Source organism: Zosterops lateralis, assembly GCF_965231275.1.
Source record: "Zosterops lateralis genome assembly, chromosome: 2".
Taxonomy (NCBI): domain Eukaryota; kingdom Metazoa; phylum Chordata; class Aves; order Passeriformes; family Zosteropidae; genus Zosterops; species Zosterops lateralis.
In genome coordinates this window covers 74,575,250-74,591,653 of record NC_139763.1, presented here as the reverse complement: position 1 = coordinate 74,591,653, position 16,404 = coordinate 74,575,250, and the positions used below count along the sequence as shown (strand labels likewise).

General features: G+C 36.4%; 1 protein-coding gene across 1 annotated transcript in view; it reads left to right on the top strand.

Moving 5' to 3' along the window:
• The window catches only part of ATM (ATM serine/threonine kinase), a 54,682-nt gene continuing 38,278 nt past the window's right edge, over nucleotides 1-16,404 (top strand). Inside the window, exons 1-25 of the mRNA XM_083854652.1 lie at nucleotides 1-76; nucleotides 962-1,132; nucleotides 1,628-1,728; nucleotides 1,814-1,926; nucleotides 3,138-3,283; nucleotides 3,710-3,874; nucleotides 4,679-4,844; nucleotides 5,119-5,357; nucleotides 6,120-6,283; nucleotides 6,528-6,697; nucleotides 7,240-7,611; nucleotides 8,144-8,338; nucleotides 8,676-8,771; nucleotides 9,271-9,496; nucleotides 9,625-9,756; nucleotides 10,499-10,624; nucleotides 10,746-10,835; nucleotides 11,760-11,928; nucleotides 12,575-12,774; nucleotides 13,314-13,396; nucleotides 13,481-13,636; nucleotides 14,100-14,175; nucleotides 14,311-14,441; nucleotides 14,799-14,919; nucleotides 16,003-16,179. Coding sequence (XP_083710778.1) covers nucleotides 1,657-1,728; nucleotides 1,814-1,926; nucleotides 3,138-3,283; nucleotides 3,710-3,874; nucleotides 4,679-4,844; nucleotides 5,119-5,357; nucleotides 6,120-6,283; nucleotides 6,528-6,697; nucleotides 7,240-7,611; nucleotides 8,144-8,338; nucleotides 8,676-8,771; nucleotides 9,271-9,496; nucleotides 9,625-9,756; nucleotides 10,499-10,624; nucleotides 10,746-10,835; nucleotides 11,760-11,928; nucleotides 12,575-12,774; nucleotides 13,314-13,396; nucleotides 13,481-13,636; nucleotides 14,100-14,175; nucleotides 14,311-14,441; nucleotides 14,799-14,919; nucleotides 16,003-16,179 — 3,585 coding nt within the window. The 5' untranslated portion in view covers nucleotides 1-76; nucleotides 962-1,132; nucleotides 1,628-1,656. The remainder of the gene's footprint in view (nucleotides 77-961; nucleotides 1,133-1,627; nucleotides 1,729-1,813; nucleotides 1,927-3,137; nucleotides 3,284-3,709; nucleotides 3,875-4,678; nucleotides 4,845-5,118; nucleotides 5,358-6,119; nucleotides 6,284-6,527; nucleotides 6,698-7,239; nucleotides 7,612-8,143; nucleotides 8,339-8,675; nucleotides 8,772-9,270; nucleotides 9,497-9,624; nucleotides 9,757-10,498; nucleotides 10,625-10,745; nucleotides 10,836-11,759; nucleotides 11,929-12,574; nucleotides 12,775-13,313; nucleotides 13,397-13,480; nucleotides 13,637-14,099; nucleotides 14,176-14,310; nucleotides 14,442-14,798; nucleotides 14,920-16,002; nucleotides 16,180-16,404) is intronic.

Genomic DNA, 16,404 nt, shown 5'->3' with positions numbered 1-16,404 from the left:
CCCCCGGAGCCGCCGCTTCCACACGTGAGCCCCGCTCGGCGCCGGGAGGGAGCGGGGCTGGTGCGCCCCGGCCCAGGTGAGGGGCCGGGCCGGGCCGGGCCGGGCGGGTGTGAGGGCGGCTCGCGGGCCGGGCCGCGGTGGGTGGGTGCCCCGGCTCTCAGCCCTGTAGCGGGAGAAGCTGGCCGGCTTGTGGGAGCTGGAAAGCTGTAATCGGTCAGAGAAGTGTTCTGGGTTTAGAAATACCAATAACTACAAACTACAAACGAGGCCGCTGCCGTCTTGGATGCCCAGGCCCTGCAGCAGACCACCCCTGTTGCTGCAGTTTTTCATCAAGCACTTCAGAAGTCATTGGTGTTTAAGAGGTTTCTTTCTGTTTGTTTCAGCAAGTCTGCTGGGTTGGGTTTGGTTGGGTTTGTTTGTTTTTGTTCCAGTGCCCAACCAGCAGAGGGCCCGAGAATGGCACAGGCTCCCCAGGGCAGAGCTCAGCACCAGCAGAGTGCCAGGGCTGTTTGGACAGCACTGCCAGCCATATAGTGTGATCCTTGTGTCCTGCACAGGGCCAGCAATTGGGCTTCGGGGATCCTTGTGTGCCCCTTCCAACTCAGGATATTCCATTGTTTCTGAAGTTAGTAAAGGAACACTTAATTTAAATAAGTGCAGTGGTACAGTACAGGCTGCCTTTGCTCTTAAAGTGTTTTCTTTTTCATACGCATCTATCAGTCACCAAATCTCTGATCATACTTAGTCCCAGCCTGGTCTTTACTGAACCCAAAGGAAATAAATGCAGTCTAAGACCGCAGATATTTAAAATTTTACTTATTTGAATGACTATTTTTATATTCTCATGTAAGCACTCAAGATGCAATGCTGTACATCGTGAATGCCTGTTCTCCCTTGCTTATTACAGCAGCAACATATATTTGGAGTCACTTCCAGCTTGGGTAATCTGTCTTCCAAACAGGGTTTCTCCTGGCCCTGCTTTAAGGGTGTAAAAGTAAAAGCATGGAAGTTAAATAAAATGTCATGGTTGTGATCTTCAGCATCATAATTTTGTGTAATGCAAGGTCTAGCTAATTCCAACATCTGTCGAAGAAGAAGAAGCATAATTTTAAATGATTACAGAAAGAAAAAGGTGGTTTTTTTTCATATGACTGATATTTAATCATCCTTTGACATGTTGAGTCCATGAAGATTTGTCAATAGATAGTGCATACCTATAAAAATGTACAATGTGAGAGAGCATTGTCCAGGTGCTGCCTTCTCCTGGCAGCGTCAGGTTAAGAGAGCTACTGAAAGTTAGTGCTGCTTGCCAGAATGTATTTAGCTCTGTCATTCTTATTGTAATAGCACTCCCAATTGTCTGCCCACCAGCTCTACTCAGCACTTGTAGAAAGGAAGTCAGTTATGTGAAGGAGTTCTCTGTAAGAACAGATTACATTCTTGACATGGAACTGCTTCGGTTTTGCAACCAATAAATCTGACCCAGCCACAAATGAGCTTTTCAGTGAAACATTGAACATCATGGTTCTGTTTGATACTGGACTTTCAGTATACTGCAATCCCATTTTTTTTTTTACTTGGCTGTGTGTTCAATAATTCCTATTTCATCCATTTCTCCTGTGTGCAGATATAAATGACTCTTCTTTAAGCTGAACCATGAGTCTTGAATTACACAATCTGCTCGTTTGTTGTCGTCGCCTTGAAAATGAGAAAGCCGTGGAGCGAAGGGTAACAAGTTTTCTTTTGAGTGATGTACCTCAAATAGCAATGAAGGGAATCATAAAAAACTATTCTTCTTGTAATACATTTTCAGAAGGAAATTGAAAATTTCAAGCGACTTCTCCGTGATCCTGAAACAGTTCTCCAGCTGGACCGGAATTCTGATTCTAGACAAGGAAAGCAACTCAACTGGGATGCTGTATTTAGGTAGTTTCTTGCTTTTGTTTGTGAATGGTCACAGTTTTCTTAAATGGGACGTAATTCTTTTGTTTGTTAGGCCTATTTTAATGCTTATCTTTCTGTGTATTGATTTAGACTTCTTGTAAGCTTATAAACAAGTAATGACTTACCTTAATCTCCAAAGGAAGTAAGTTTAAAATGGCCAAAAGTGCCACGCTTACCACTTAGAGAAAACTGCTGGGAAACTCATCATTAATTGGGTAGATGCTTTTCCTTGCAAAAATAATAGTTACTTTCTTTTATGGTAAATTATTCTTCACTTCTGATTTGCAGTGTATAGTTCTTACGTGAATTGCAGGCAGCTTTGTTGAAGTTTCTTGTGTTGCTTAATTCCTCAAGACACAGTAGAAGGACTGTGGCATGTTTGTAGAGGCTAATCTTTGGTACAATCTGCTTCAGGTGTACTTTAAGATTGGACTAAGCATGAGTGTGATAAGTTTTTACAGCAGCTTCAACCAATGTTAAATTTCATGGTAAAAGTTCATATGAATTATTACTTTTCATTGAATGGTGTCCTGTCAACTGTCCATTATGTCTTTTAATTGGAGAGCATTGGAATAGATTTTGTTTCACAGGTGTACCAAAGGTTTCGTAAAAAGTACTTGATAAGTTTTATATGTTGCTTTAGAGGCAGTAATATATTAGAAATACACAGGAGGAATAGAAAAATAGAGCCTCTAAACTGAATTCAAATAGTAGGCCAGAAAATCTGTAGCAACTACAGTGACAAATACAGTGAAAAGTTTAATCTATTCATAGATCTAAAACATAATCGATATATTAACTTTGAATGATAAAGAAATAGGACTTGAAGGCTTTCCCAACCAAGGCAATGATAAGTACTGCTTATTATTTTGTTTTATAATGTTGCAGCATAGTTTAGCAGTTTAGGGTTTTTTTCCTAATTACAAGATGTGTGTTTAGCATTGTGCAAAGTTTAAAGGAAAGTTTGGTTCCTACTCCAAGTTGCTCCTGGGTTATCTTTAAAACTTGCATTTCCTTTTAAAGACTATTTTCGTCATGCTTGAACTGTAGTATATTTCAATTCATTTTAGTCTTTGATAATTAGAATTGTGAGAAGAACAGGAACTGGCATTTTAGGCTGAAACAACGTTTTCCTATTTTACTTCAGTCATAAATGAGCAGATCCTTGATTAATCTCTTTTTTATTTTTGAAGTGTCTTGCAGAAATATTTCCAGAAAGAACTTAAAAACCTGCAGCTGACAAAACCAAATGCATCTGCTTCAACCCAAACTACCAGACAGAAAAAGATACAAGAAGTTGGAAGCTTGGTCAAATATTTCATCAGATGTGCTAATAAAAGTCAGTAACATGCATTATCATATAGAGATACTGGTTTGGTTTGGTACTTAGCTTTCAATTTTGAATTTTTAATTTGAAGTTAGGTTACCAATCTAGGATTCATTCTTGTTTGCCTCCAGATGTTTACTGTTTAAGTATCTTAATGTGAATCGGTCATTTGTGCTCTTTATCTGCCCTTTTTGATGTTCACAGTGCCTTTTTCTAATTACTCAATGTGTTTATAACTGATATAGCCTCCCATTGGTAATTTATATTTTAGAAACAGTTTAAGAAAATATTTCCTAATAGAACTGTTTCAGAGCAGTAGGTTTTGGGGTTTTGTTGTTTTGTTTTTTTTGATTAAGTAACATTTACAAACAATTAATTACAGATTTATTTGGTAGAATGTGGGTTAATTAAATAGTCTCATGTTGTTTTTATATATAGGAGGACCCAAGCTGAAATGCCAGGAACTTCTGATTTATGTCATGGAAATTATAAGAGATCCAACAAGTTGTGCTGCTTATGGTTCTGACTGTAGTAGTATACTCCTAAAGGATATCCTCTCAGTAAGGAAATACTGGTGTGAGATATCCCAGCAGCAATGGTCAGGTAACATTTTTCAGTCTACTTAGAAATACCTTTTACTTTTATAGAAACATGTTTTAGATGCCTTTTAACTTGTTTGATGCCCTGTTGTGTGAGGTAGTACACAAAATATGGAGTAAAGCAGTGTCAGCCTTGAAGGGCTTACACTTGAAATAAACAAAGCAGCAAAGATTAGGAATTGATTTTTTTCTTTCTTTCTGTGTACTGTTTGTTGTTTGCTGAAACGTAAGTACTTCTATACAGTCAGGTCATGGGTCCATGGTCTGCACAGGTCACTGGAAGAGAACACAGGCATGGGGGGTCAGTGGGGGTTGCTGTGTGGTGGTTAGTTTCTTTAGGAACATGGAAGTTAGCTGAGTCTGCCTATGGGCAAAACATGGGAGTGTGACAGAAGAAATGTTGACATTAGATCATCAGGAGCACAGTGGAATTTAGTTACTGAGGTGAGGCAGGGCTGAAGGCCCTAAATCTAAAGGAAGTCAGGCTTTAATCCATTAAGTGAAACAAGTTGTTTTTATTAAAGGAAGGGTATATAATTTTTATAAAGGTTACTGTAAGCTTTCCTAGTGATTCTATCTTAATGCTTGCTTATTACTCTTGGGGTACATTAGAGAAGTCAAGTTTTTTATTTATAAAATCAGGGATCTGTTGCTGTTGAAAGTAAGAACATGGATGCCAGCCACTGACCACAGAGTGGTGGTCTGTGTATCTTTAATGCAATATTTCATGTCAAGATTTTTTTTTTTGTGTCATCCTCTGTAATATGTGTGTTTATACTTACCAGTATTTTTTTAAATACATTTGCAGAGTTGCTGACCCTGTATGGCGATTTATACCTCAAACCTTCTGGGAACATTAATAGAGTCTTAGTGGCTAGGATAATTCACACACTCACAAGAGGGTACTGCTTCCAAACTGATGGGTTGTGTTCTGACATGCTTGTCTTCTTTTCAAAAGCAATGCAGTCTGCAAGGTATGTTGCCAGTGCTCCTTTTGTATGCTAGAAAATAACTTATTTTAAGTATTTGGGATTGGATTTGAGTAATAACAGGTAATGCTTCTTCAGATGTATTTTCTTCTGACTTTGAATGTCAATTAAGGAACTTCTCTAAAATACTAATAACTTCTGCATTTGTTAGGCAAATACTATTCTGAATGTTGTTACTAGTGTTTACATTTAAACAATGCTTATGAAAATAAATAAGATTATTGCTTTTGGAAGTTTGAATGTTAGGTTTGTGTTACAGGCAGGAAAAGAATATTGCAGGCCTGGATCATATTGTTGGAGCAATGAATGTCTTCTGCACCAAGTTTGCTGACAACTGTCGCATACAGATTTGCAAAGTAGGGGAGGAAATTTTGCCTACAGTGCTTTACATTTGGACTCAGTATAGACCAAAGGATTCCCTGAAAGAATCAATAATTGAGTTATTTCGTCTCCAAGTTCATATTCATCATCCAAAGGGTGCAAAAACTCAGGGAAGAGGTACAATAAAAAACTTTTTTTTTTTTTTTTATTGCTGCATGTGATTGTTTAAATTGTTGGGCCAACTCTGAATTTTGATACTGAGTCTTGGGAACATTAATGGTAGTGATGGTTATTTGTCAATAGTTTTATGATACGGGTTAATATTGAGTGAAAGTGAAAAGGAGTTTTCAAACTGTATCCACTAAGAGCATATTAATTATGTTAAGTCCTTTAAAGGTTGGTGCATCTTTTAATCAAAATACAGTTTTAATTGCTAAATGAAAATACAAAGTCTTTGGGGAAAGGAAATAATAATTTAGATTTGGTTTAGATTGCCACATGTATTGGTGTTTTACCAGGTCTATTTAAACCCAGAAATTACTACTGTCAGTTAAGTCTGACTTACACTATAAAACTTCTCAGAGAATAAAATTCAGTAATTATGTTTGTGTGTCAAGGCCTATTTTAATTCTAGCATAATTTTTTTTGTACTTTGTACAAATCTATCCATTGCCTTTAACTGTATTGTTTCCACATAGATGAAGAATTGTTTATTAGAAACTTAATTCCTACTCTAATTACTTCTATATGCTGATTAAATTCTCTCTTAGCTTTTTCCCTTCTTTACTTTATTCATTCTCCATTATAGAAATTACTTTTCAGGCCTGCACTTGTTGAACTTTGTGTGCCTTACTGAGATTTTGGCTGTATTTTGCATTGTTTAGGTAGGTTTACATACTGTATCAAGTGGGTGATACATGTTATCTTTTAATTGTACAGGTGCATATGACTTAGCAAAGTGGCAAAGCATCTTACATAACATGTATGATCTACTGGTGAATGAAATAAATCTCATCAGTAGCAGAGGGAGGTACTCTTCAGGCTCACGTAATATTGCTGTAAAGGAAAATTTAATTGAGTTAATGGCTGATATTTGTCATCAGGTAATAATTTTATTTCAGTATGAGATTGACTGTATAATTACTGAGCTGTATGTTTGAAGTATTCATACCTTTTGTTGATGTTCCATTGTGTTTTGTTAATTCTGTACAGTTTAGGAATGTATTATACGATATATATTCCACTAATGTTTCTTGTTAGCCTGTAAGCATTTCAGTTTTCTTGTTAGTACTGCTGCCTTTTTTTTTTTTTTAAATTTGCATACTGTTAAATTTCTCTTTATGAAAGGTTTTTACAGAGGATACCAAAGTCCTTGAAATTAGCCAGTCGTATGGTGTTTCACAAAGAGAGGCCAGTGAGGACACGATGCCAAACAAGCGCAGGAGGATTGAGCTCGGCTGGGGCGTCATTCGAGACAACGTGCAAAGATCCCAGAAGGATTTTGATGTTATACCTTGGTAAGAACATCTGTGCATGAAAAAAGTATCACTCCAGACATCTCTTTACATTTAACATTCTACTGAATATGTTGTGCATTTGAGCTGGGTGTCTGGGCCTGCTGTAATTATATATATCTAAGCTGTGAACTTAGATTGGCAGAGCATTTGGCAAGTTGCTTTAAGCTGGCTGTGCCATATTACAGCAACCATTAAAAGTTTGGCCATTTTGGACTTGTTCACACAGTCTCCTCTAACACCTGTCCTGAAAACTGTTCCAAGGCCTGGCTTCTTACCTTGGACCTTGATTGAGAAGTATTTTGTTTGCCACAAGGGACCTCTGAACTGTAAGCAATTGTTAGTGATAGGCTAGATGAGCAGTCTTTACTAGTGAAAATGGTAGAAATACTGAATCTTTAACTTCTGATAGTAAACAAATCATTTCAATACTGGAAAGTAGAAGTGAGAAATGGCAATTGAAGAAGGCTTTGTTTGTTCATTTACTTCTGAAAATGCAAATTTCTGTATGTTTGGTATTAATTACTTCACTTTGTCATTTCAAGGTTACAGATTACAAGTCAGCTAATATCCAAGTATCCCATGAGTTTTCCTAAGAGTGAGCTCCCTGCCTTACTCAATGTCCTTCACCAGTTACTGCCTCAGCAGCGCCGAGGAGAAAGGACCCCGTACGTGCTGAAGTGTCTCACAGAGTTAGCTTTGTGTCAAAACCAGAAAACTGATTTGAAAAGCACCCTCAAGCTGGAGCTCCAGAGAACCTGGGCAAAGATCTGGACTCTCACTATTCGCAGCGTAAGCCTGCAGCAGATTGAAGTGGAGAGCTTTGGGCTGCTTGGAGCTATGATTCAAGGGAACCTTGTTGTAACAGATAAAGAGCTCTGGAAGATATTCTCAGGACCTGCATGCAAACCTTCAAGGTAAAATGGAATCAAGGATAGTGTCTTGTGTCTGATTCACATTCCTCCTTACTGTGCAACCGAAACCACTGTGTTACTCGATATTATTGTTGTTGTGACTGTATTTCTATTTAAGAACTGCGCACACATGCCTTCTAAGCGTTTGAAATTATCATAAATATGTAATAAGACTGAAAGCAGAGGCAGAAGGGGCAAGCATCTTCACATTTAGAATGTACTAAATTTTAAAATGGATTAAAAATTTAAAGATCTGACTGACAGAAAAGTGTTGATTATTTTGAAGTTAAGTATGTTTTCTTCTGAAATAAATACTCTGACGTAGTCTTTAAGATAGGTAGGAAATGTCTGTAATAGCCAAGAAAAATGACAATGCAAAGATTGTAATGAAGGAATTGACCAGTGTTTGTGCTTGTTAACTTGCTTATGTACTTGATTTGTCCTGCACATGCAGAAATAGTGACTTTGCTTTAGAGTGCTGACCAAAAAGTACCACACGGTTTCTCACAAATCTCCTGTTCCATTTTTGTTGCAGTTCTGGTGTATGTTGTTTATCATTAGTGATGTCTGTCTATTCAGTGCCAGAAAATTTGGACATAGGAATGGAACAGAATAGTTCTGAAAGAAATCTGGGTTCTGTGTTAAGGGAAGCAATAATGAAATGGCTCCTGTCCAGCTATTTGGAGGAAGAAATAGAAGAATGTGCAGAGTTGCCTCTTGTGCTCTGCAGGTAAAGTTTTTGTGGCATAATTTTACATGTAAGCTCACCCTGTGACACAAAAAATTCTGCAGAGAAAAACATATTCTATTAATGCAGAATTCTGTTATATTAAAGCTTAAGCAGTCTGTAGGGGTTTTGAGCTTCCTGTAGAATGTCATTCTAGGGATATAATTTGGTTATCTGTCCATACCATGGCAGGTATGTGACCTATGCATTAGAAATCTTCAGTGAAAACTTAAATTTCTTTGAAGATACTTTGTTAATCTGATTAATGTTTGGGTGTGCTTCAGGAATCCCAAGAGCTTGTCTGATTACAAGAAAATTAAAAAAGTTTTCTTTTTTACAGTGATTTTCCTCATCTTGTATTACAAAAAATTCTTGTGAGCCTTACAATGAAGAACTGCAGAGCCTCCATGATCTTTTTCCAAAATGATGCTAAATGGTATGTTTTTAAATTAATCATTATAGGTACTTAAGCTAGGAATGCTGCTTCATCTTTCACCAATGCTTTGGACTATAGTCAGTTTCCTCTTAATTAGACTAAACTGTATGTAACTTGTTCTGATGCAAGATAAGACTTACCTACTAGAAGTTAAAAATACTAGTTTCAGGGGCTTTGTGGATTTCTGCTCCAGCTGTGTTGAGTAGGCTGAGATCAGGGACCCTAGCACAAAGCAGATGCTACTCCATGCCTGCAGGAGAAGGTATGATATGTGTGCAGATTTCATGTTTCCTTACAGTTCAGTTAGATCTAGAATGGCATTGTCCCTTCCAGAATGAAAATTGTGTCAGAAAGTGAAGGTCAGACAGGGTTTGGAAGCAAAAAAAGGATAAAAATATGTTCTTTTTCTTTTGTAAATTTCTTGTATTTAAATAATAGCATTTAAGACTTGTAAGTTATATACAGGCTGCTAAAGTAAAAACTGTGTCTCTTCTTCAAGTGAGCAACATGTGCAAGGGAAAGAAGAAAACAATTTTGCTGATGTTGAAGAGCTGTACCTGCAGACTACATTTGATGAAATGGATATTTTCACTAACTTTGCAGTAAATGTTGCAGATAAGAATGTGACTGGTTCAAGACTTGCCATCAACCAAAATCTTAGGGAAACACTGGAGAACTGCCTTTTAGCACTGTCAGAAAAGCTTTTAAGCAATTGCGGTCCTAAGGTAAGTTAGAAATTGTTATTACATCCTTATATTTGTGCTCAGAAGCAATCTATTTCTAAGGCAAAGTGTATGGATTCTGTATTTTGTGGTGATGAACTGCTGATATTTATACTGTGTATTTGATTTAGTCTAAGGTTGTTACTGCTGAGCACCTTGTCCGATGTGTCAGTCTCTTGGTTGGTGTTCTGGGTTGCTATTGCTACACTGGTATTTTTAAAGAGGAGGATGCCTGTAAGTCAGCATTGTTCCAGAATGCTAAGGTAAGCAGTAATGCATTTGGGACCTATTAAAATTAAATTAAGCATAGAATATAAATGAATTCATAAAATTCTGTTCGTATTGACACATTTTCAGAGCACAGGTGTCTCCTCAGAAAAGGCAGCTTAGAGAGGTTTAAATACGTTACTGCTGCTGAAAGAGAGGAGTCACTGAAATTCTGAATACTGAAATTGGTCAGTACACCAATGCATGAGTTTTGCAGTGGAGATTATTCTAAATATTGATACGTTTCTGAGTCACACCTTTCAAAAAAATGGAAGTCATGGACATGCAGACAAAGGACTAATTAGAGGATAACAAGTCCTTTCATTTATAGGTCTTTTGTTCAGGAATCAAAGGTAATTTGATGGTTCAAACCAGTATGAAGACAGCTATTGCTATTATTTTTATTATTAGTACTATCTGAGATGATTCCTTGCTTAAATACAGAAACCCAAAACTTACTCTCCATGGAGATATGCTGTATTTTTCTTTTTTGATGAAAACATTAGTGTTTCAAGCATGTGTAAGCTATGTATTTGTCAAGTTTTGTGCAAAATGAGTACAACAAAAATCACAGAAAAAAAAGGGGATTCATTGATTCACAATATGACTATCAAAGCTGTATGAATAACAATATATGAATGAGATTAATTTCCTTTTGTCTTTGTGTGTGTCCTGTGTAGGTGCCAATGTGTAAGGGCATTTCATTGAGATTTTCTAACCATGTTGCATTTTTACTAGTCTCTCATTCATTATGCTGGAGAAAGCATTTCCCAGTCTAAAAACAAACTAAATGAAGACACCCAGATCAACACACTGAGGACTTTGATAATGCAGTGTACAAAATGTTTGTGCAATTGTACCAAGGTAAAGTTTATAAAGGAGTTTAAATTTCTTTATTCATTAATGAAATCAGGAAATTGGGTATCATACCTTTAATTCCTGAAAATAATTAATTAACCTCTCTGTACCTCTTGCTTCCTTACAGAACAGTGCTAATAAGATGATGTCTGATATATTCCTGCATTTGTTAACATCAAAATTTATAAATGATCTAATAGATATTTGCAAGAATCTGGTAAGTACATTCTGTCTGTTTCTGAATGCAGTGCTCTTCTGTGAGAGGATTGTTTTTACATCACAGTAACCTGGAAGCAAAGCAATGAAATACATATTACTGAAAAAAGGAAATTGAAATACGTTGAGTTTTAAAGAGAGTTCCTAACCAGAAACATTTCAGTTTACCATTTGAACACAGGCTTAGGGTAAAAAGAAGAGCAGATGGATAATGTTTGATCAAAACAAATTTATATTGTTTTTAATGTTTTTAATACTTTATTACAGTAAAAGTATATACAAAAGGATTCTATACCACGTGACAGTTAACATTAATGCACTTGTGAAGGAACGGGGTTTTTTCTGTTTCTTATGTCGGTATTAAATATTCCTGTAAATTCCTCCTTTCCCGCTGGGAAAAGTGAAAATGTGGCCCATCACTGTGTTTAGTGCAATTCTTAAAACTTTTGTTTGGCACATTGTGCTGTAGTCAGGTCCAGATAGGCAAATTCCTGGTTTTCAGATGAGGAAGAGCTGGGGGTTTTGCCATATTATTAACTTGTCATCCAAGGGAAAAGTAGTAATTAGTTTGCCTTCAGAAAGTCACATGGCTCTTTTTCATTTCTCTGTAATTATGAAGTATGGTGAGAAATTGGTGAGTCTTACAGAGAGACTTGTTTTAAAAACTACTACTGTCCTTGGCAGAATCTAAAATGCAGAGATCAGTATCTGTCTGAGGAAGCTTCTCTCCTAAAGAGAATAGTTTGGACAATATAGAGAAAACAGGTTTATCACAAAGAATGAAATTCATCAATTCTGTCTCATCCTTACTGTCTTCACCTGTTCCAGTTCACTGGAAAACTGCAGTGTCTCTCTTTGTACTGTGTCTGTGGTGTTTCTCTTGTCCCTAAAAGCCAGCTTTAAAAGGCTGTGGTGTTTTTGTCAGATGACAGTTACTGGGAAGCCAAGTGTACTGGGAGAAGCGGATCTCAGGAATGATCCTGAGGAGAGTATAATGGAAGTAGATAACTGGGCATCTGATGATTTGTTTGATGATCATTCAGTGACTGACATCAGTGATACAAATGAATCTGGTGACATGCAAATTGTAACAGGTAAGTCTTCTTTACCTCCAAACTACTTCCAAAAACTTGTTTTTGTAAGTATCTCTTTGCTTGAGAGTTACTGAAGTACAAAATTGTGCTGCTTTATTAATAGTTGAAGCAGGTAATGGTTGAACCAGGTGCTTTCTAAGTAATAATAATTTTCATCAGTATTTTAAAGATGTTAATGAAGTGTTCAAGCTCATTTAGAGAGTAGTAGTTTATTTTTAATTTTATAAATCAAATAATGCAAGAAGAGACACTAACTTTTTCAGAGAAGATTTGGCAAAGACTAGAAAATGTGTCTATAGAATACTTGTCTCATTAGATTGTGCTTCATTCTCATAAAAATAGTCCAATTTGACATTTCTTCTTCTCCTGATTAATAATTCTTGCCACTGTATCTGAACCTTCAGAGGGACAGGAGCATGAATCTGTCTGTTTATTCCTGTTAGATGCTACAAGTAGTATTGATGTTGCCTTTCATTTTAAATTCTTACTTTAAATGCCCTAACTGCTCAATAACAAATGAACATAAAGGTTGCTTGTACTCTATCTTTTTTGAGAACTTACATTAGTTTTATAAAGACCTAAAATGTTACCACCTCTTTTGTTGTCTTCAGAGAAGCATTTCTTACATGAAAAATCTTATTTCCAGGTGCTTTGAGCCCATTAGCTGAAGAACAATTGACAAAGCAGGATTTACTTCTCCTTGAAACTGTGAGGTTCTTATGTATTTGTGTAACTGCAGCCCGAGCTCAGACCCTGAGTTTCCGAGCCTCTGATATTCGCAGGAGGCTGCTGGCGCTGACCGAAGGCAGTGTCTTTGCCATCACCAAGCCACTGCATCTGCACATGGTGAGTACGAGGGGCTTGTACAGCAGACCCATTGCTGTAATTGTACTGTTATTAAATTTCCATAGTCTTCTCCATTATCCATTGTCTTTCTCCTGTCATCAGTCCCTTAGGAAGACTTAAAATGGCTACATTTGGTGGTTTCAAAGTACATTGTAGTCAGGAAAACAGCAGTTCAAATTTGTAAGCTAGAAAATGAAGAGTTGAGGAAAATGTTTATCTTGCCTTCATAATTAATTATTTGTTAAAGAACTAGAAATAGTCTCTGTAGTAGAATAATACCTGTGGCTTAGTTTACAAAGGAGATATTTTTTACTGCCATAACTAAAAGTTTGGTGATCTGTATTACTGCGTGACTGTGTTTGCATAAAAAGATGACCAGTCTACCACACAGATGATAGATGTCTTCCTGCGTGGTTTTGTGTAAGATTTAACAAAAAAGTTTCCTAATTTTTCTTTTTGTCTATTTATTTTCCAAAGTACTGTTTTCCATTTTGGTTTTGTTTGGGTTTTTTTATTCCATTTGGTTTTTTATTCCACAGTACTTGATCCTGTTGAAGGAGCTCCCTACTGAAGAGCACCTCTTGCCTGCAGTTGATGTTGATCTGCTTCTTAAGCCTCTTTCGTAAGAAACTATTCAGCCTGTTTTATATTTATTTTAGGAGATTTGCTGACTTTTTAAAGATATTTTTTCTTTCTTTCTCTACAGTAATGTGTGTTCTTTGTATCGTCGAGATCAAGAAGTTTGTAAAGTAATCCTAAATGATTTGCTCCCTGTAGCAGTGGGGTTGGCCCAGTTTGATGAGCATGCTGAAGAGGCAAAGAATGCCAAAGGACAGTTTTTGACAGTCGTTGGAGCCTTTTGGTATGTTATTTATTGCAGGAGTCGGTTGGACATAATATTTTTGGTTTTTAGTTTTTATCTTTACTGTCATTAGGAAGACTGTAGTGCTGTTGTGTGTCTTGCTATTTGTGCATACTGTGGAATCTGTATGCAGCATTTAACTTCTCAGATTTTCTGTGTCACACTATATTTGTAGTAAAAAATTAATCCACAAGATAGCACCAGAATAATAAACATTACACTGCTGTATATAAGCAAAGACTGAATCTATGCTGAATTGCATCAGTTATTATGACAAGGGACCCAAAATGCAACCCAAAAAAAAAAAAAATTTACAATTACCAATAAAAATGTCAAATCCTCTCAAACATGCCTATGGTGCACAAAAGAGTCAACTGTGAGCAGCAGAAACTGACTTGCTAGACTGTTTCTCAAAATTGTGGACAACATTTTCCGAAAGTTAATCAAGTATTCCTTGTTTTAGGCATTTATCTCGAGGAGGGAAATGCACAGCATCAGTAAGAGTGGCCCTTTTAAATTGCATGAAAGCCCTGCTTGAGGTAATTCCAGATTTTCTGACATCGATTAGCATACTAAATATTTATTTAAGCTGTACTTAAAAAGTGTCTGAAGATTTTTTGCATATTGCAGGGCATCTTCTGTACATTTTAAATCACCATATTAATTTTCTTCAGGTTGATCCTCATTGCAAGTGGGCAATCCTTAATGTGAAAAATGAAGATTTACCTGTGAATGATGCTTTCCCACATTTCCTTGCAGACAGTCACCATCAAGTTTGCATTCTTGCTGCAAAGTCAATTACCAGGTGATACTGTAAATAGACTTTTTTTTCTGTTTGTAAGAATAATGCTTGATTTCACTTAACTGGGTGTCACTTCTGCTATTGCATAGCTGCTTTTTTCGATACTTCTGGAACTGCAATCTTGACAGAATATAAAAGCCTACCAAATTTTGTTGGTGTTCAAACTTTGTCTGTATTTCAGTTATTCTGTGATATAAGACGTGGATATATAGCAAGAAACTGCTCTATAAGAGAAGAAAGAAAAATCTATACGAGGCAATTAAAACAAAAATCATTATATTCAGAAAATCAGAATCTTACTGATATGCACAATTCTGTAGTGTTATGCTAATAATTATTGTTCTCTTTTTTTTTTTGAAGTCTGTTTCAAGATGTGAGACAGAGAGATTCTTCTGGAATGTCAAGACCTCTTCCCCTGAAGCTCCAGCAAAAAGCTTTTGAGAATGCGTACCTCAGAGTTCAGGAAGGAATGAGCAATCTGGTACCAACATCTAGTCATTAGTTTTGATCTTTTGAATAAAAGTGTCTTTAACATGATCATGTTTAGTTTTCTGAAAACATTTCACTCTTCTGGACTTCTGGTAATCTGAGCTGGTAAAAGAAAGTGATAATCAGGAAATTCCTTTCATAATTTGTCACTCGCAGTTTTGTCTACATTAGAAGTTTGTAAATTTGTAAGCTGTGTGTTTCACATTGCTCTTCTGTATCCTACTATTTGTTGTTGCAGATTTGGTGCTGTAACACTTAAGAATCATAGAAAAATGCAGCCTCAATAGTTTAGAAAACATATAAATAATAAAGGGCAATGTAAATTAAACTATGTGTTTACACAGCATAAAACAGATTTGTAAATTTCAGAAAGATCATGTTTCCAGTGGTATTAGAGCAGTGGTTTTCACAAAACAGAGATTTGCTTAGAAATTTGAACAATTCAGAAGAAGCTTGAAATAAAGGAAAAGTTACACTTTAGTGTAGTGACTGGAAATACAATGGTGTGATGTAATACTGTGGAATTTCTTTTATTTTTCATTTAGTGTTTTTCACTTTTCCTCCTTCCCTGCTACCATCCTAAGTCATCTATTTCATCTACATTTTCCCTTTTTTCCTGTCATGCTGTTACCTACCTTCATGTCATCTCTCTTCCCTTTGTCTGCTGTGTTGTAGCCTGGTCTTGCTGCTGAGGCTCAAATCTGTCATCTTTTTCATCCCTCTGTACTGTCACCTCCAGCTCTTTGTCATCATCTGGTTTCTGTGGTGCTTTGAGTCCTTTTTCTTTCCCCTCAGCTTGATGGTGTCTGTAGCTTCTCCCTTTTCGTTCAAGTTTCTCATAACTTTTATTTCAACTCATCACTTGTCAACACAATGCCTTAATAGGGGAAGAGCTGCATTAAAATGGCAAGGCAGTTCTTCCCTATATGCATCAAGGAGTGAAAAAAAGAGACCTGACTTGTTCAGCAGTGTTCATGTCAGTGCCTTTAATTTTAAATTATTTATGCTGATTTATTAACTGGGAAATTGCTTTAACAGAATATTTGCTCAAGGTCTTCATAATTTCTTATTGCAGATCAGGGGTGATGCAAGTCCTGAAGATCTTTTGGACAAAGAGGGTAATGGAAAAGCAGTTCTGCTGATGCTTGTAACCATGGTTCTGTGCTGCAGCCCAGTCTGTGAAAAGCAGGCTCTGTTTGCTATTTGCCAGTCTGTGAAAGAGAATGGATTAGAGCCTCACCTTGTGAAAAAGGCAAGTCTGACATTTCATTTGATATTTAGGTTATAAAATTAAGGTTAGGTTAAGATTGAAAGGCTACAAAAATGTTTTCCTCAATATTGAAATTTGTTAAATATTGTAAAGGTATAACTAAAGTGGTATTTATATAAATGAATTCATTTGTCTTTATATTTAATGACGTCCATAAAATGACATCACAAAAGGCAATTTTAATGATAAATCTTGTATGTTCAAAGC